The 21,452-nt window shown below is 30.0% G+C and overlaps 4 protein-coding genes across 4 annotated transcripts; 1 reads left to right on the forward strand and 3 right to left on the reverse strand.

The window, feature by feature from the left end:
• Nucleotides 1-4,282: 4,282 nt before the first annotated feature.
• Nucleotides 4,283-5,055, forward strand: PGO_112990 (hypothetical protein, conserved; the record flags this gene model as incomplete). The annotated part of the gene is made up of 2 exons (XM_028688633.1): nt 4,283-4,286; nt 4,403-5,055. 2 exons carry the CDS (start codon nt 4,283-4,285, stop codon nt 5,053-5,055), a joined length of 657 nt encoding a protein of 218 aa, XP_028544434.1.
• Nucleotides 5,056-5,993: 938 nt separating this feature from the next.
• On the reverse strand, nt 5,994-8,030 carry PGO_113000 (hypothetical protein, conserved; the record flags this gene model as incomplete). The annotated part of the gene is made up of 1 exon (XM_028688634.1): nt 5,994-8,030. One exon carries the CDS (start codon nt 8,028-8,030, stop codon nt 5,994-5,996), a length of 2,037 nt encoding a protein of 678 aa, XP_028544435.1.
• Nucleotides 8,031-9,548: 1,518 nt separating this feature from the next.
• Nucleotides 9,549-12,356, reverse strand: PGO_113010 (hypothetical protein, conserved; the record flags this gene model as incomplete). Its single annotated transcript, XM_028688635.1, has 1 exon — nt 9,549-12,356. One exon carries the CDS (start codon nt 12,354-12,356, stop codon nt 9,549-9,551), a length of 2,808 nt encoding a protein of 935 aa, XP_028544436.1.
• Nucleotides 12,357-16,969: 4,613 nt separating this feature from the next.
• Nucleotides 16,970-17,380, reverse strand: PGO_113020 (histone H3 variant; the record flags this gene model as incomplete). Its single annotated transcript, XM_028688636.1, has 1 exon — nt 16,970-17,380. The coding sequence occupies one exon, from the start codon at nt 17,378-17,380 to the stop codon at nt 16,970-16,972; it is 411 nt and encodes a 136-aa protein (XP_028544437.1).
• Nucleotides 17,381-21,452: the final 4,072 nt, after the last annotated feature.

Below are 21,452 nucleotides of genomic sequence, written 5' to 3' on the forward strand. Positions count from 1 at the left end.
GTACATGCGGATATATATATATATCTATGCGTGTATGTGTGTATATATGTATATACGTATGTGTGTATGTGTGTGTATATGCATGCCGTGCAGCCCCACTCCAATAACTCCCACTGCTGCATTGCATTCTCTGTTTTTACATATTCCTTTGACACGATTCTCGGAGTTTCCACTTTTTTTTTTTTTTTTTTTATATGACGATTTGTCCCTTTCTTCTGATTCAAATATGTTTTCCATATGGTTCTCGTCTCTCTCCCTTACGCTTCACTCTCTTTTTATTTTTTTCCTCTCTCAAGTGAATGTCAAAATGTCACATTTTTTATTTATTTCCCTGAAATGGTGTGAACTTACCTTTTTGAATTTTATTTTTTTTCTTTTTCTTTTTCTAAGGTTTGGGGGTTAATTTTTCCCTTGTTTTTTCGATTACGATTTGTCGCAAGCAAGGTGGTATTTAAATACTTTTTTCGTAATATATAAAAGTAGTTCTTATTTTTTTTTTTGTTTTTTCTTCCCTCTTTTAGCTGCTGCTAAAAAATTTCTGGGGGATTCTCGTAAATTGTGAAAGCTTTTTTTCCCGTTTAACTATTAAGGTTGTTAACTAATACTTTTTTTTTTTTTTTTTTTTTTTTTTTTTTTTTTTTTTTTTTTTTTTTTTTTTTTTTTTTTTTTTTTTTTTTTTTTTTTTTTTTTTTTTTTTTTTTTTTTTTTTTTTTTTTTTTTTTTTTTTTTTTTTTTTTTTTTTTTTTTTTTTTTTTTTTTTTTTTTTTTTTTTTTTTTTTTTTTTTTTTTTTTTTTTTTTTTTTTTTTTTTTTTTTTTTTTTGTTTTTCTTTTTTTTTTTTTTAATTTTTTATTTTTTTTTTTTATTTATTTTTTTTTTTTTTTTGTTTCTTTTTCGAAGTTGTTGCATTTAAACGATACAGATGATACTTGTTATACAAGAGTACGAACGCGTCATGTATTCATCCCATATTTCACACATACGCATATATTATTAATTTATTTTTGCATTATTAATGTATGTCGGAACACAATTGAAGGGCCTCGTTGTTTATTTTATTTTTTTTGCTAGGCCAGCTTTACCCTCCTACCCTAAATATATGTACATACCTATGTATACATATATATATATATATATATATATATATGCAGATCAAAAAAATGGGTGCCATAAGGGGGGTAAGTTAAACAAATCGCCTAACTTGTACCGCTACTTCAAAATGGCAGATTGAGGAAAAAAAAAAGGAAAAAAAGAATAAAGCATTTCCAAATGGTAATAAAATGGAAAGGTTAAAACGGTGAAGTTCATTCTTCACAAAGGTTCTTTTTTTCCGATCTTGAAGAGGTTAAAAAGAGTACTAATTTAAAAAGAATAAAAAATAAAACGAAACAAAACAAAGGAAAGCAAAACAAGACAAAAAAAAAAAAAAAAAAAAAAAAAGTAAATAATAGAAAAAAAATAAACAATACTTTGAAGGGTTATTTATTTCACATACTTCTCTCTCGCCAACACAAACTTTACGTTTACATTTTTTCCTAGCACCTCTAAAAGGATGTAAAATTTAAAAAGATTTTTCTCCATAATACTGTGATTACTCATATTTGTAGGTATACCTCCATCATTTTGGAAAAAAAGAAAAAAAAATTTAGTACCTTGGTATTATTGTGACAAAATACAACAAAAAAAAAAAAAAAATAGAAACATTTGCAAACCTGCACAAATATTGCAATTATTTTAAAATTTTACCTGAACACAGATCACCAAAAAAAAAAAAAAAAAAAAAAAAAAAAAAAAATTCCATTTAGTGTTTTACTTTTACACCATAAATTAGGCACATATGGGATACATATGTATATCATATTTATACATTTGCATAATTGCATTTTTCGAAGTATATGGCGTTGTATGATTCCCCTTTTTTCTACACATTTGCAGTGCTGTCGATTGAAAAGGAAAAACGGTATAAATGTCGCATTACCCAAAGATAAAGCCGTTCTGTAGTAGTTCGATATTCCAGTTTGAACATTTTTTTCTTTTTTTCTACTAATAATTAGGACTAGAAAAGAAAACCACCTCTCCATATATAAATCACATAAAAATTGGTATATTCTGTTCGGTGATAATGTAGCATATAGTGGGCGTATCAAAAATGCAAATGAGAAATTGGACAATTTTTAATTTAAGATACGTAAAGAACTACCCCACTTGAGATTTATAAATGGGATAACACTTTTTTCTACGCCGTGGCTTATGTGTTGTATTGTATTTTGTTATTTTAATTCATTTTATTTTTTTTTTTTCATTTTTCCCATAAGCAAAGATGTTACATGTTTGTTAAAATATTTCTGTGCATATTATGCTTACACGCATACACACATGAATTGATAGAAGGATGAATGGAAGGATGGATGAATGTGTATAAGTGCCTATGCCCATTTTACATGCACAGAGAGAGATAAGGAGATGGGGGATATATCAACCCATAAACATGGGAAAAAAAAAAAAAAAAAAAAAAAAAGTTCTGGACATAAATGAATATTCTTTTTATGTTAGGAATAAAAAGAAAAATATAAAACAATAATATATCTAAATGTGAGCCAGAAAGTCATCACCTCTTTTTTTTTTTTTTTTTTTTTTTTTTTTTTTTTTACAAGCCATTTTCTGTCACCTTTTCTGTGTAAAATTTACCAAAACAAAGTTGGATACATTGTTATATTTTGTTTCATTTCATTCTATTTGCTTTGGAATATGTTATCTGCCTACACAAAACTTTTATTTGTGTTGTTTTTTTATCTCGGTTCCCTGGGTTGTTAAAAATGGAAAAAGTAGCATGGGTAAGAAAAACACACGAGCATGAAGGGAGACGAGTACTTATTTCCCTCATCTCCCCATCCTGCCCCTAGAACCAAATGAAAATGTAGAAAAATGTGGAATTTATGAAAAATTTGAAAGTTCTTTTCTCTGAACATATGGAAATGTTAGTTCTCTGAACAGCCACAACTTATTGTGTCTGAGGATATTTCAGCATATTCCTACTCTCTCGAATTATGTACCAAAAAACCGTATGTACTGTAGTAGGTCGGCTAAAGGTGGAAATTGATTTACCTACATAATAGTGTTCTTTTTGTGCTGCGAGCTTTGCATATAAGAAAAAATATAAAAAATGGAAAGTAAAAAGGTGTTCTCTGAACATAAAATTTCAATTAGTGTAATCGTTTAATCAGTTTAATCAGGTTAATCAGGTTAACCATTTTATTCAGATTAATCGCTTAACCATTTTAAGAAAAAAGGAAAAAAAAAAGATCGCCAAATTTCGACCGTTAACCATACAGTTGCGGAAGAGGATGCATATATGCGTATACTTTTTAATTTTTTTTTTTTTTTTTTTTTTTTTTTTCTCCCTGCACTCCCTTTTTGAAGAGCTCAGTCCCATCGAAGCAAGTTTCACACCTTGAGTACTTAAATCAAAAATAGTAGTAACACCAATAACAATGAAATTAGTAGGGCTAGTTACGACAGGTGTGATGACAGCAATAGGAAAAGTAAGTTATAGTAACAGCAAGCAATAGTGACGATAGTGACAATAGTTAGCACAGCACAAATAGCAACAATCGCAACAGTACATATTTTTTTTCCTTTTCTTCCCCTTTTCCTTTTTTTATATTAATAAGGAAGCTGCATCGAATGTTTGTTTCACAGATTTTACAATCTCTAGCGTTTGCCTTGATCGGATTATTCCTCTCTCGCCTGCACAAACCACAAATATTAACCACTTTTTGACATAAGAGAGTATAGTTACGCTTTTCCTTCAAAACATTATTCCTCTCGTTTTCCACTTACAATGGGTAAGTTATACTCATTCAGCTGAACGGGGAACCCTCCTTCCCCCTCATTCTATATGTACACAGATACCCATGTGCATATATTGCACAAGCATTTACACACACACATATGTATATATATATATATATATATATATATATATATATATATATATATATATATATATATATATATATATACATATATGCACGTTCGTTTCGGTTCCATGACTTTAGAAAAGTTAATCACCCCTCCTGACGACCACTCACATTCTCATTAGCATTTTTTTTTGCGTGATGAATATACAATTCTCCATATGTCAGATTTGCACAGAACTAGTGTGCTTTTTTTTATTTATTTTTTTTTTCATGACAAACATAGTTAAGTGATACATTCCTGCAATGAATAAGTCTAAGTACTTTCTCCATGCTTTCGTCATTGCATATGCATTCAGAAGTTATATGGGTGTTTTATGCATATGTAAATAACTCTTGCTTGTACAAAACACATATGGATGATGTATGTGTGCTTGTGGAACATGTGTAGATATAAGCATGCTTACAAATATTCCAAATTTACAGATAAAGCAAATAATGAAGTGGATGATTGGACAGAGTGGCTAAATGATGATGAAGAAAAAAGAGAAGATTTTAATCTTGATTCGACAACGAAAGATGAAGCAATTAAAAAAAAAATTTTACAAAATAACGTAGATGACATAGCAGATTTTTTAGGAATAGATGATGATGACGATGATGATGAAGATGTGGATGATGATGATGATAATAAGAAGAAAAAAAAAAAAAAAAAAAAAAATGAACAAGGTGATATTCCAATTAAAAACAAAACGCAGGAAAAAGTTATAACCTTAGAAAATACACCCTTAAATTCTATAAAAGACTGTGAAACACTTGGAGAAATATTGGCATTAAGAATACAAGATAGTAAAGCAAAGAGTGTAGCTATCGAAAGACTATTATCCATTATTCTTCCTGCATGTGAAGCAAAATTAGAGGATAAAGAATTGCAAAGCATTAACAGAAAAATTCAAGAAATTATTGAAAAAAGAGAAAAAAAAAAAAGATACGCACTTATAAATAAAAAGAAACCCAATGAGGTCAAAAATGCACTTAAGAATTATAAAGATGAAGTGGACATGATATATGGTGATTTGTCTTATGACGAGGAGGATTATGAAAATGAGGAGGCGGAAGAATATGCTGAAGATTTCTAATGTGTTTCCAATCCTACCAAAGGTAGAACTATCCTTCTACAAATCAGAGTCAGAGACAGAATCAGAAGCGCTATGTTTTTCTCCTTGTTTGAAAACCTACTTGTGATAACTTGGACATTGCCACTTATATCATTTCAAGGGTATTATATATATATATAAATATATATATATATATATATATATATATATATATATATATATACACGCAGCTCTCCATTCTGCTGCCTCATCCGCCTCCTTCTCCTCCCAACCCCCTTATTTGACAATACTTCTTCCATGCTTCTCCTTTTAAATCCAACTTTTTATTTCTTTTCAGTGTATGCATCACCACTCTCCACCCTTTGTACCTGTCCTTCACATTTTCTTCTCCAATTTTGCACTAACGTTTCCCATTCCATATGACGACACGCACGCTGGCATGAACATACATACGCTGACAAATGCATAAATGGACAATTGTGTAAATACATGATTACTTTTTACATATGTGTACACTGTGATCTCCCATGTGTACCACTCTAAAATTTTTGAGAAAAAAAAAAAAAAAATCTACAAAAATAAATTAAAAGCTGATATATTAAAAAAATATTTGATTCACTAGTAAACACAACTTAACATTGTAAAGACAAACGAATTCAGCAAAAAAAAAAAAAAAAAAAAAAAAAAAAAAAAAAAAAATATTCCATGGGAACAGCTAGCCAAAATGGAGAAACCATCACCAACTACTACCACTTCTGCTACCTCTACTACTACTACCACTTCTGCTACCTCTACTACTACTACCACTTCTGCTACCTCTACTACTACTACTACCACTTCTGCTACCTCTACTACTACTACTACCACTTCTGCTACTTCTGCTACTTCTACTACTACTACTACCACTTCTACTACTACTACTACTACTACTACCACTTCCACTACTACTACAATATCGTTTACTGCACAGAAGACGGTTCTTGAAAACAGATGTGAGACAGTTTAAATTCTATAAACTTCTTTTTCTCCTCATGGGTAAAATCCTTCCACTGGTGAAGTTTAATTGAAAGCCATTTAATGTTTAAATTAGTCAAGTGTTGTCGTTTCATGTTTGTGTATATATCAAAGGAGGGGGAGGAGGAGAAGAACAACGAGCTGTCATCAGAAATGTGAGTTATATCAGTATCAAAATTAATAACAACTTTTTGTGGTTTCATTTTCTTGTTTCCTTCCACTTTTTCAATATCGAAATGAATATGACTTAGGTAGTAATTAAGTATAATTCCATTTTTGTTTAAATTTTGGATATGAAAATTTTTTCCACTAAAATGATGAAGCAATGCTAGCAAATTTTCAATTTCATTTTGTATTTCATCTTCATATTGTAATGGATCCTTTTCCTTGTCTAACGGCATGTTGATCTCCATTTTTTTCTTATTTTTTCTTAAAATTTTTTCCAAATTTTTTCGATGAATATGTTTTTCTTCTATATCTTCTCCTTTTATATCCTTGTGAATAACTTTTTTATCATTCATTTCTGAATGACATATATCTTGATCGGATAATATATTAGATTCTTCCCACTTCCGTTTTGTGTGGTAAACTTCACATGATTCATTTGGACGATCTGAATTCACTAAGGTAACATAAATTTGGAATAGCTTAACTCTTTCATCTTCATTTGATGCTTCAAAATGATGAAAGTTTAGGAGATAATCTAGCATATATGCATACGAATTAAAATTGGATAAGTACAATTTCAAATATGTAAATAAATATATTAGTAGAAGCAAATCTTTTGCATCTAGAGCATAAAAATTATGACTAAATTTCTTCTCTAGTAATGAGAGTATACAAAGAGGAAAATTAAAATATTTTTGTTCTTTTAATGTTGATATTGATAATAGTAATGTTAAACAGCTTGAAAATGGTAATTCATCTACGAGGTTATATAAATACCCATTTAATTTATCATAGAAATGATAATTTTCACACCCTAACGAGGCAAATGTAAAGTAAATATTAATTAGTCTCTTCCCTGTCTCAATCTCTTCTTCTTTTTTTCTCCAACGTTTTTCATTAACTACTTCTAAAAGTTCTTTGCTTACATGGTTCAACAAGTTCACGTTCCTTATGTTTGCATTGTGCATTGATGAACACAGTAGCATGTAGCATTCCAGATTTATACTCCTCCCAGAACTACGCTCGTTTGGTGCTTCATCTTCCTCTTGTGTAGTTTCTTCCTCTACTTGGGCAGATGAGAGAAAATCCAAAATGACTTGGACGAAGGAATTCGCAAAGTTGATGAATAGTGAACGTGCTTCCCCTTTCCCTCTCACATTTTGAATGCAAGAGAGAGCGAAAAAAAACTGAAAAAATTTATTGGTATCCTCTTTAAAAAAATTATTTACGTAGGTTTTTTCCTGTGCAATTAATAACACTTCTTTGATTAACATTTGTGGCATAAACTGTATTTTGGAAAAACATAAAACGAAAAGAAACATTTCATGGTAATTAAAAGATGGAATTTTCAGTTTCATGTAGCTGAGAAAATCAAGAAAGATAGGGTTCTGCCATATATTTATTTTCATATTACAGTTGGGGTCAGCATTTCCTTTACTTAGGAGCAGTATTTTATTTAATATACGAATCATTTTAAAAGTGTCTACATCTTTTCCACATTCTTTTGGAATTACCTCATCGTTTGTTATTCTTTTGACATATATGTAGAAATTACTTTCTTTCAAAATTTTATCAACAACTTTTAATGTTTCTTCTAGCTCATCTCCAGAATTGTAAATAGTACTATTTTTTCTCTCAAATTTTGTGATCTTGTTGTAGGTGTGAAAATTATATCTCTTTAATTCAATCACAGCATTTATTCTTTTAGCATATTCGTGGGAAAGAAGAAAAAGGTGTCTGTGCCATGTTTTGCAAATCGGTTGAACTCTCAAATGCAGAAATTCTTCTTGTAGAATCCGTGTGATAACATTCATTTTTGCTATGCTTATTCCATTTGTAACTGCTTTCACAAGTATTTTGGGGCGAGACTCTACTGTTGAGAATTCGTGGTTTCATCACTGAGTACAAGTCATTGTTGAGACACTTTTTATTTTATTTACATACAATGCGTGTATAGTCTACATATTCAAAAAGATACACCATATGTTGTACCGCTAGAGAGGAAGAAAAAAAAAAAAAAAAAAAAAAAAAATATATATATATATATATATATATATATATATGGTATGTCAACACATGAGATTTTTCCAAATAATAATAAGTTACATAATACCTGACACACAAACATAATCGGAATTAATGTTTTGTAGGGAAGTATGGGTTAGAAGAAAATCTAGCTTACTTCTTCTCATCTAGAGTGATATATTTTTTTTTCTTTGAACGTTACTACATTTGTTCTTTTCCTTCATGTAGCACTTATTGGGTAGTTGTGATAATAAAAAAGTTGTAAAAACAGGGTATATTTTTGTAAAGATGCACTATAAACAATGATGTTGAAGAGAAGGTTAGCTTTCCCACCCATTTTTGAGAAGAAGTTCTTCAAGCGAACTGTTGAATTTTTTACAAAAACTGCACACTCTTGTTACACCTCCTCTCTCCCTCACTTGGCCCATAACTTAATCGAAAATAGAAAAAAAAAAAAAAAAAAAAAAAAAAAAAAAAAAAAAAAAAAAAAAAAAAAAAAAAAAAAAAAAAAAAAAAAAAAAAAAAACACAACACAACACAACAGGGGATGGGATGATATATCACATAGGATAGCACATTTGGAACATTGCTATTCACTTTTCTCATTTGTAGAAATATGGTGCTAAAACTGCGTTAGGGGTAGTAACTTTTCCTATCTTGCTCAAGTGGAATACCAAACAATGGCACAAATCTCGCCATGCTAAAGAAGTAATTTTTCATCAGGGACGCAATTGTACATATCCTAAAGTTCATTACACAAAGCATGGTATGCTATTACTTTCTTTTTTTGAAAAAGCATATGTACTATTTTGCATTATATATTTCTTTACTGCGACATTTTTGCATTGTTTTAAAAAATGGCAATCCATTCTGTCATCCGCTCGCGTTCAGCAGAAAAACGGGTACAAAGAATATATTTATAAACCCATTTGCAGAAAAGGTAAAATAATTAGAATATTATTTTAGAATTGTCTCATACAGATAGGGATTCCACGTTTTGAAAAAAAAAAAAAAATTAAAAAACCACAAAATTTCAGTTCTGTGCGTGTTTATGATTCGATAAAAGGGCACAAAAAAGGACAGACGAAAAAAAAGTTGGAAAATGTTGGAAAAAGTAGGGGAGTATAATACTACTCACAAGCGGAGGCAGAAAAGAAAAAAAAAATTTAAGACAAATGGGGAATGTATATCACAGTAGAGGGTAGGAAAAAAAAAAAATATATATATATATATATATATTAAACAAGAGAGAGATCTGCACTGGTTCGAAGTGTGCACATGCATGGCTTAGTTGAGCAGTTGTAGAGTCAAACGATTGAAGCCCCGGAGGTGCTGCCCTTATCATGAACCATGTTGACAAATTTGCAGAAAAACAAATTGGAAAAAATGAGAAAAATGATAGATGAGCGGATTAAGTAAATGGAAAGTCCATCTTCACAAATATCGGAACTACCATCATTCATGACACAGAGTGGAATATTGTAAGCTCGATTGACTGAAAATATGGATGAGATCAATGTGATTAGTGCCAAATTTACGAGGAGAAAAGAGGCATATTTGATAATCTGCATATTTTTTTTTTTCTTATATTTGAGAAGGATATGAAAGAGTAGACAAATTGGAATAAATAAAAAAATTAAAATTGCATATAAAAGTATTTTATGAAAGGTTCCTGCTTTTTTTAATTTGTGTAAAAATTTACATTCTAAATTGTATATAGTTGGCCCAAAAATATATTTACGTGCGAGTATTAATTTTTCATCTTTTAACAAACCTACATCTGCTGGGTTTTTTAGAGCATCTAATAAAAATTTCTCACTTACTATATTTTTCTTGGGATCAATAAGATCCCCTTCAAATTTTAACTTATTATTAGCTCCCAAGTTTATTAGGAAATTTTCTAATTCTTCTTTTTTTATTTGTTTACATATTTCATTATTTATTAAAGATGTCATAGATTGTTCCTTATCAATGGATAACGTTACATCTCCATTTTTTGCGGACACTTTTTGCACACGTCTAATAGTGGTTGCACCGATATCTATATGAACAGACTTTTCTGTATTCTGAGACTTTAGCTGAATTTCATGCACTTTCCATGAATCGTAACAAATAGATGTAATCACAAATCCGAAACAGAGAATGTAGAAAAAGAAACACAACAAAATGTTGTAATGATGACAGAAAAAATTCACTCGTTTTGATAATTGAGATTTCTTTTTTATAAGTAAACTTTTCTTATCTTTTAAGAACGTGTTGTTCGACATGAAAGATTTTATTTTTTCTAGACTGTAGATTTTTCTCATGATAGTTTCGGACGACAATTTCTTTTCGTTCCCACATCCACTACCGAGTCCATTTTCATCGTCTCGTCCACTTCCACTTCCACCACTGTCATGGTTGCGTCTATTCCTGTTTCCTTTTCCCATGCGTGTGGATCTTTTGTGTGCCTCCAGATCTACACAAGAGGCGCTTTCAGTTTGAAAATCTAAAATGATATCATTATCTGTCTTCATAGGACAAGTCCAACTTGCATGAAAAGTTAAATCGTTATTTTTCTTACCAATTTTGTCCTTTTTATAGAGAGGAGCTACTACCCCTCCCGTTCGACGTGAAATATAAGATCCATTTGTAGGATCATTTGTAGGATCATTCGTCGGATCATTCGTCGGATCATTCGTCGGATCATTCGTAGGATCATTTGTAGGATCATTCGTCGGATCATTCGTAGGATCATTTGTAGGATCATTCGTCGGATCATTCGTCGGATCATTCGTAGGATCATTTGTAGGATCATTCGTCGGATCATTCGTAGGATCATTCGTAGGATCATTCGTAAGATCACCATTTGGGTATTTTTTTGATCCTTTTGTCAGATTGTTTCTCTCAGATTTTTCCATCGCACAGGACTCTTTCAACTTATCTATCTTGTAACGGTTGAACATTGCATCGAAGTTATCTCGAGTGTAAGGATTTTCCTTATTGTCTCCATCATAACTACTGGGAAGTGATTTGCTTTTGAAATTTTCTTCAGCATAGTCAATGTCATTGCTGTAGTGATTCTTATGCTTGTTGATTGAAGTGAGACAAGTTTTCTTTTGAAAAAATAGAAGAAATTTATTTTTGTGTTTATTTCTACTATTTTCTGTACACTTGACTTTATTTTTCTTCGCTTTTGTTAATTCTTTATTTTTAATTTTATGGTGTTCATTATTCTGTTTCAAGAAACAACGATAGTAATATTTGTGCTCGTCTTTATGACCCTTCATATTGATATTTCTTAATGAAAGTTCTTTTCCCACTTGTCCATTGTTTTTATCATAATTATTAGTAACCTGCAAGTCTCTACTCTTGTCAACACATGTCTCTTCATCTCTGTCGGCTTCTTTGTACACACTGCTTGTGTCTCCTTTTTCTTTTTCCTTACTTATATCAGGATATGTGTGATTCATTGTGCTTTCAGCATCTTCTCTCGCAATGTTATTTGTTTCATTTGTTGGTGAACTTGTTCCATTTTGTGTGTGTGCATGGACGTTCGACAGGTTTTCTGCTGGATGTTCCTGATCATCTGCACCTGTGTGCGCCTTGGGTTCTGACTTGACATGCACCTCATCATGCAAAGCATCATTAGAAACATCATGCAAAGCATCATGAGTATTACCGTGCGTGTTATCATGAACATGGTTCTCAATGCTGCAGTGACTAATAGCATCAACACCAACGTCTTCTTCCTCGAGTATTTTTAAAATGTCTTTCTCGTTCCTCAGTTGCATCTCCACATCACTGTAATAGTGCCCTGCTTCTTCCTTCTCCTGGTCAGGCAGATTTATTTTGTAACTTTCAATATTTTTTAAGTTATTAGCTAAATGTTCATTAAAAATGCTCATTGGATTTTCATTTTGATACCCATCTTCGATTGGCTCCAACTTGGTATGCACAAATTTATCATCCTCTTTATAATTAAAATAATTGTAATTATTTTCATCTAGATTTATTCTTGCATTTTCTGAATTATCTATGGATGCACATTCTGCTACCGATTTCTGTTCCTTCAAATCTTCTGATGAGGAATTTATTTCATCCACTTCCATTTTATTTTCTCCCTCCCTTGTCATAGTGTGTTGTCCACTTTTTTTTTATCAAAAAAAAAAAAAAAGGAGGAGAAAAAAAAAGAGGTCTCGATTCTTCAATCCTTTGTGTGTGCTACTTTTTTTTTTTTTTTTTTTTTACCTGTGTGAAAATGTCGTGTCTTATGTTCTCGCTGTGTATGAGTTCACACTGAACTACTTGAGAGAATTTCCCAATTTTCTAAACACACATGTGTGCTTCGAGTAAGTGTCTGGTCTGCGTTGGGTGTATGATTAGGGCTAATGCGAGATTCATGCGTACAGGAAAGGTATGCACTTTCGTTCGTCTTTTTATTTAACAACATAATGGCTCCCCAAAGGAGACAGTGGGAGAACCCGTTCCTAGGATCTGTGCCGAGATTTATTTATTCGTAATTGTCAATTTAAGCGCAAAGGTAAAGGTCGAATGGTGGGCGATGAGCATATGGTCAAAAAGAAATAGAAACGTTAGAAAAGTTAGCAAATTTGCAAAATTGCCAAAGGTTAGAAAAAATTTGCAAAAACATGGTAAAAGGTTTATATCCTTTTTAAAAAAACTAACATGGAAGAATTTCTCACGTTCAGTCTGCGTCACTTTGTGTGGTTATGTACACAGCGGTCTAACTGCAGAAGTAGAAAAAGAAAAATAAACTGAAATGAAAAATAATTATGCGTGTACATGCGTATGTGCATATAAACATACATGCATATATATATATATATATATTTATCCAATTTAAAACAAAGAACAAATTTGTATATATTTTGTTTCTCCTTTCTGCAACCAAATTTTTAATATTGTTGTTATCATTGTTAGTGATGTCATCACTACCTTCGCTGTTATCGTCGATTCGGCAAAATGATGCAAGTGTTATTTACATGTTGTTATGCACAGCATTTGCACCAATGTGTGCATAATTTTTTTTTTTTTGTCTTTTTTTTAGAATACAAAAAGAATATGTCATTATTTTAGCATGTGTGTAACTGATTTCCTGTTTCTCCAGTTTTGCGACTTTTTTTTTTTTTTTTTTTTTCTTAGAATAGAAAAAGATTATGTCATTATTTCAGCACGTGTAACTTCTTTCCTGCTTCTCCAGTTTTGCTACTTTTTTTTTTTTTTTTTTTTGTTCTAAACAACACATTTCCCATTTTGTGTGTAAGAATATATTTGTATATATATGTGTGTGCAACATTTCGCAATAACTAAGCAACGTGCAGAAGAACGAAGAGTATTTAACATTTTTTACAAAAGGCGTTATTCTTTGGACGCATAATGAAATGCAGCACATATGAAATTCGGATGAAGTGCATTCTGTTGTAATCCATTTAATGTAGAAGCATTTTTTATGTCCAGTTTTTATTTGTGTAATATTCGAGAGAATGGAGTTCCACCCATTTTCCGTTCAGGTAATTCGATACGACAAGAATTTTAAGGCTTTCCTATTTTTTGTCTCTTTTTCCCCATTTCTCTCTATTCACAATAAGGAGAACAAAAGGAAGGGAAAAAAAAAAAAAATACATTTTTAAAAATAAAAATCCGTAGTGTAGCAAATGTTCATATTATAAACTATGTGGATATACTTTCATCATTCGCAAGAACTTCAGTATTTTTTTTTTCTTTTAAACTGTCCCAAAAGGTTTAACTAAACATGTGCAGGTGAGTTATGCCTGTACACGTACGCTAGTTGCATGCACATAGGTTGACATATTCCCTACCATCAGAGAACGCATGTGCAATGGGGGCTAACATTGCAAGCAGAATTATGTGAACACATATTTGCAGAATAAGAAATAAGATTCTAACTTTGACAATTTAACATCTCATAAAATGGGAGTAGCTATTTCTTGCTTCGATTTCTACATGATCATTTAGCAATTTTGCAAAAAAAAAAAAAAAAAAAATGCAAGCATTACTCTATCAATTGATAGTATTATGCTGAATTGCATGCACATATAAGAAAAATCCACACCTGCACACAATTAAGGTGACACTTTTTTTTTTTTTTTTTTGCACCAGTGGAGGGAATAAAAATTATCTGTTTAGACAAATGTTCTCTGAAAATATGGACATACATTATTATGTGCAAAAGGGACAGGACGAAATTCAACCCATTTCAGGTTGATAAAATGATTTGTTGAACTGACAATGTATAACGTTATTACATTGCATGCTTGAGGGAGTATGTTCAATTTATCCTAGTTTTACACAATCCTGTAAACACGATTATGAAAGGCATATTATATGTGCATGTGTTCATATATACTTTGTGTGCTAGTGTGTGTAGGCAGGAATAATGTTCAAACTCATGATTGTTTCTCACTCCTCTAAGAGCAGGAGGAGCAAACATAATGATATTTTCTTACAAATTGTAAAGAAAAAAAAAAAAAAAAAAAACGACTAAGAAAGAACAAATTGACATTAATACCACACCATTACCGTTTATATTACCCATTTTCAGTGCTTTTTTATTCCCCCAAACTTAACTCCACTTTTTTTTTCAGGCTTTTTTCTTTTTTCTATCGATTTCTCCCATTGACAGTATAATGTCTAAATTAATTTCAACTCTTAATATGCTATATCACATAACGTACAATATATAGGTTTAAAAGATGAAAAAAAAAAAAAAAAAAAAATGAATAGCTTCTAGTGAAGCCTAATAATAAAATGATAAAAAAAAATGATATAATAGAATATAATATATTACATATACTCATGTATTCACACAACACATGGCTACGTCGAAATGTAAAAATGAACAATGTATTATATTTATTCTTTTGTTTATACATTTACATGACTTACATATGTTTAGAATAAAAATGTGGTCATGGAATACTCCCAAAAAAAAAGGAAAAAAAATGTTTCATTTGCATTTTGTAATCATCATCATATGTGTGCAACGCTCACATACACAAAGCACAAACGCGAAAACGCTCATATGTGTATATACATATATATATATATATATATATATATACATACATATATGTACATATAAATAAAGAGAAGAATAAGGAACTTAGGAGATATTGTATAAAATAAATTGAACGATAAAAAAAACTCCACGCTTTTCGTTCTTCGCTGTGTTAGGAGATGCACATACTGAATAAGTTTTTCATGTAATTCTGCTTCCTTTTTTTGGCTCAAAGTAAAATGGTCTTGGTATTTTACCTATCCGTACGGCACACAAATATATGTATATATATATATATATATATATATTACTAACACTGTGGATAATATGGACCGGAAGAATTGGCGGAATTTTTTTTTTTTTTTTTTTTTTTTTTTCTTCGCGTTGTGTGCCTGAACACGTTCATAAAAAATATGCTCATCAAGCGTCTCATTTGCACAACTTCTCTTCGCACGTTTCTTTTAAAATGAACACGCCGATGATGCTACATTTTTTGCAAAATAAGTTGCACATGATACGTTATCATAATCTCAAACACTCGTAGGTTTAACAATTGTAAAAATAGCAACTGGTAGAGGGTCTCTGAAAAAGTGCTGACAAGATTTTCCTATTACTTTTTTTTTTTTTTTTTTTTTTTTTTTCTCTTTTTCATTTTTTTTCTCCTTTCTGTACGCTTCATTGATTTGCCTTTATTTTTTCTTCTTCCTATTCTTTTTCGAAGTTGCTTGTGCATATAATATAAAAGTTAATTCTCCATTCCAAATGACTTTCTTTTTCTTCTTGTCGTTTGTGCAAAACTTTCCAAATGAACATGTGCGTATGTGCATATAAATATACATTTAAGTAAATGTACACAAATACACAAACAATAACATATACGGATATAGATATAGATATACATACATGTACATACATATATGTTGCCGAGTCATATATATTGCACACGCGCATTTTTTGTTCAAAGCCAAAAAAAAAAAAAAAAAAAAAAAAAAAAAACAGCCATTTCTCCTTTTTGTCGCATATATATATATATGTAGGCATATATGTGGAGTAATATAATACATGCAAATAAAAATTATGCGCATACATTTAAAACGCAATTATATATTTGCAAAACTGCGCTAATTTCACGCGCTACTAAGGGATGACATAATTTTTTTTGTCATTATTTTTGTATCCTCTTTTCCAAGAAATTAAATTACTTTAGCATTCTTCGTTTCGTTTTTTCCATTCTTTCACTTTTTACTTATCCTATTCGTTGGTGTATATATATATATATATATATATATATGTTTTATTTATTTTTTTTTATTTTTTTGCAATTTTTTAAAATTTTTTTTTCGTTTTTTAAAATTTTTCTTTTTTTTTTTTTTTGTGTTTTTCTAATTTTCATGTGGATCAATCTTTAGGATTATTTCGTTCCTACTTCAATAACATTTTCTCTAGTTGTTATTAATCCAGAAGTGAGGGGAAAAGAATGGGGGGTTTTGATTTTTCTTACGTCCCTATTTCAAATCATGCATTAGATACTCATATTTTTCTCTTTCTTCTCATTTTCTATAAAATATCTTGGTGGGGTGGGGGGGAAAAGCTTGGATTATCTTTGTTTTCCCAACATTGCATTATTATGGTCGTTTTTTCCCCCTTTTTCTTAATTCCTGTGTCCCCCTTATCCCCCTGCACTAACTAAAAACACAACATTTTCATTTATGATCTTTCTCCACGAATACGTCTAGCCAACTGTATGTCCTTTGGCATGATTGTAACTCTCTTAGCATGAATGGCACACAAGTTGGTATCTTCGAATAATCCCACTAAGTATGCTTCAGCTGCTTCTTGTAATGCTAAAACTGCTTGGGATTGAAATCTTAAATCTGTTTTGTATTCTTGAGCAATTTCTCTAACCAATCTCTGAAATGGTAATTTTCTTATTAACAAATCAGTTGATTTTTGAAATTTTCTAATTTCTCTTAATGCAACAGTACCTGGTCGATATCTGTGTGGTTTTTTAATACCCGTAGAAACTGGCGCTGATTTTCTTGCTGCTTTGGATGCCAATTGTTTCCTGGGAGCTTTTCCTCCAGTGGATTTCCTTGCAGTTTGTTTTGTTCTTGCCATTTTGAAGTTCTTTTTATTTAATTTTTTTTTAAAAAATAATAAAAAAAAAAAAATGGAGGGAATATAATTGTAAAACGAAAAGAGTAAAAAAAAAAAAATCTTTTAACCAAAGGTTATATAAAAAAAAAAAAAAATGAAAAAGAAGGGTGAAAAATGTTAAAATTAAAAAAAAAAAAAAAAAAAAAAAAAAAAGGTAAAAAAAAAAAAAAAAAAAAAAAAAAAAAAAAAAGTGAAAAATTGTAAAATGTTTTATTGAAAGGAATAAAAAAAAAAAAAAAAAAAAAAAAAAAAAAAAAAAATAGTTAATTTATTGATTTTAATCATGCATGTAATATTACTTTTTTATTTTAATTATTATTTTTTTTTTTTTTTTTATTTTGAAAATTGGTTCATTTTTGTGTACTTATATAAATATATATTTGTATATATATGTACATGTACGCATGTAACATGTATGCATGTAAATATATATATGTATAATGCAATTTTGTCATTATATCATTTTAAATTAAAAAAAATAAAATAAAATAACCTTTTACATGTACATGGAACTGTGATGCACTGTTCGTTCCTCCTCCAACCCCATACATGTTCATGCTACAACCATACTGTGCATAAATGATACATAAATGTATACATCACATGTGCTTATATACATATATATATAAATCGCTTTTTTAGAATGTTATAAAAAAGCAAGTGTAAGCGAGTTTGCTATGCATGTAAAAATATTCGTACATACATGTACGATTTACATTATGTATATGAAAAATAAATGCTGTATGCACATGTACATGTAAAGTGAATTCTTTGATGCGTGTTCCATGCAGTCCGTTCGGTTATTTCTCGATATTCCTAAAAATGCATATAATTGTGCTACATATAATGCTGTACATATATGTGCATATATATGTACATATATATACATTTACCCATTGTGTACACATGCATATGTATGTACATGAGTCGGCACAATTCATCGTACCAATTCAGTAATCAAAGCATCTGAAACATTTTTTTCCTTTTTTTTATTTTAATTAATGCATGTAACTTTTACCTCTTCTAACATTTAACTGTTCTTGAAAAGTTTACAATAGTCTATCACTAGTGCATATAATGTGTATATTATATATATATATGTATATGTATGTATATATTTACATCAGGTTTATATGTCCACTGGCCTCACAAGCACATACCCTCCATTGTCTCAAAAAAAATCCCCCATCTTATATGTACGCATTACATTATCTTAACACACATGAAAGTAAAATCGAATATGTGAATTATTTTTTTTTAGTTCATGGTTTATCTGAAATATGTATCACTTCCCATGCTTTGCATTATTTACAAGTGGTTATTACTATTTTTTTTTAGCTCGGGATTGATTTCTACGAACATGTAATGGAATAATAAAAATAAAATAAGGAATTAACAAAGGGTGAAGGAATTGATGAAGAAAAAGAGAATGTACATCTTTTGAATAGCAATCCCTTCAACACCCACTGCATTCAATTCCAACTTTTTCCAAAAGTGAAGAAAGGAAAACACATTGTAAACGTTGTTGTAAGGGCACTATATATGTATATATATACAGTCCATATGCACGAATACCCATAAATATGCACACACACACAAATATATATATATATATATATATATATATATATCCCCTTATTGCACTGTCTAAAAAGAGAGTCCCGTCTTTCTGTATTGACGACAATCACAGACAATTTTGTAAACATTGTCTGGCTTTGCGTATGGTTGTAGTGACAGTTATTTTTTCATATTACACAGGACATAGATAATATGGCAATACAAAAATTAAGCCCTGCTATATCATTTTTTGTAACTTCCAGTTAACAGAAATTATCCATAACAACTGACATTATTTATTTTCCACATCCTTAAAATGTCCCGTTTAATTTTTCTTTCACTTTTATGTGATCGAAGGGGGTCAGCAATGGGTATGCAAAAGTTTTTTCAGAAATGAGGTAAATTAACGTTTTCGTTTTTCATTTTTCGCTGTTCGTTTTTTTTTTTTTTTTTTTTTTTTTTTTTTTTTTTTTTTTTTTACCATTCTTATATCCAAAATGTTTTAATAAAAAAAAAAAAAAAAAAATTCGCAATATGGCTAGCTGGTTAAGAAAGATTTTTGCTGAAAAAAAAAAAAAAAAAAAAGTGTTAACGAGTCTCCATTCAGAATTAATAAATTCATTAATGACATCAGCACTAGGGAGGTAGTCATATAAGATATTAATACGAATAACTTTATAGTGTTCAAAAAGATACACAAACATAATATATATATATATTTATATGCAGAACATGGGAAGGTTAAGAATAACCCCCCTCTCCCCCTTCTACGAACCCCTTACATGAGTAAATTCTCTCCATTTTGCTGAAAATCAACGCATGTCAATTGCTATGAACTAATGATATTGGAACAATTTTTTAAAAAGTTCCTTGTATAGCATTTTATTTATACACTCTGTGTTTTTACAATATTTGAAAAGTATAAAATTTGTCACATTAGTTGTTTTTGTATGTAAGAAAAAAAAAAAAAAAATGACACACACATGATTATTCCCCAAACCGACATGGTTATACAGTTCCATACTTTTACGAGGAAAAAAAGAAGAAGAAGAAGAAGAAAAAATCATCAACCATTGCAGTTTTATCTGCATTTACATGAATTACACGAATGAGAACACATAGAAATGTGAATTAGTGAAATAATCCTTAATATATAAGTATGCCTTAAAAATTTATTGAACTGTAATAAAGTGCAGATCAAACATATGCTTTCAAAATGAAGTATATATGCTTAACATATTTTTCTTAATATATAATACAAGTGACAATTTCCCTTCCATTGGGCACGTTTGATACATTCCTATGTGTCTAATGATAATGTAAATGCTATAGAAAATTATGCCAATTTGTTCCTTCCAATAATTTTTGCATGAACAAAAAGAGCTCACAATTTTAGCGGTCCATCTCGCACGTTCCAGATGGGATTACAGAGCACTAGCAAAATATTTAATTTTTTTGCTTACACAATAAAATAGTACATAAATAAATACATACATATATGTGGGTAGATCATATATGTTCATAAAATTATCCCTAGATATAAAATTTTAAGTAGAGTTGTTATAACCCTACAGCAAGCACCACTAACCTCACTGTTTTCTATCAAAAGGGCAATGTTCTATTTGTTACGAAACAAAAAAAAAAAATTTGGATAAAGACAGGCGTTCAATTTTTGAAAAATGATAAAATATTCTAAGGTAACACACTTTTCGTAGATTATAAAAAAAAAAAAAAAAAAGAAAAATGTACATTTTTTTTGTTGTTCTAGGTTTACATAAACGTATGCATCCCACGTATCTATATGTTACACAAGTAGGCATATACATGAGGGGGAGAAAAAATTATACTTTTTTCTTTTTTAAAAAAATGTTAAAAAGACTATAATGTAGTTACACGATTTAGTAGAAAATTGTATTATATGCAATCATTATCCAAATAATATGGAGATAACATGTGGAAGAGAAGGTAAACATGGTGCAAAAAAAAAAAAAAAAAAAAAACATAAAAACATGCTCCTGAACATTCAAGCGCATAGCAGTTAACATGTGTGTGGACATGTATACGTACATTCCTGTGTGTACGTTATTGTATGCATGTTTGTGCGTGTGCCCAATTGAGGAATGAACAGAAAATATCAAAATGAGAATACGTAAAATGCTAATGTTTTTTTTTTTTTTTTTTTTTTTTTTTCCTTAATGATTATATGATACATATAGATATTAACAAGCATCGACACGGATACTTGTACGAATTTATTTTTTCTCAATTTCTGAGAGATTTTTATAGTGTGATTTTCTTTTGCTCACATGAAGGTATATCAGTAGGGGAAAGTTCCCCTGAACGGTTGCATGTGTGCGGTATGATGCGTAATGGTGGGCGATGAGAAATGATGTTCATGTGTGTGTGCAGAGCCGGTTATATAAACGTAAATATAAATAAATAAATATATATATATATATATGTACATGTTTTACAT

Source organism: Plasmodium gonderi, assembly GCF_002157705.1.
Source record: "Plasmodium gonderi DNA, contig: Chr11, whole genome shotgun sequence".
NCBI classification, from domain to species: domain Eukaryota; phylum Apicomplexa; class Aconoidasida; order Haemosporida; family Plasmodiidae; genus Plasmodium; species Plasmodium gonderi.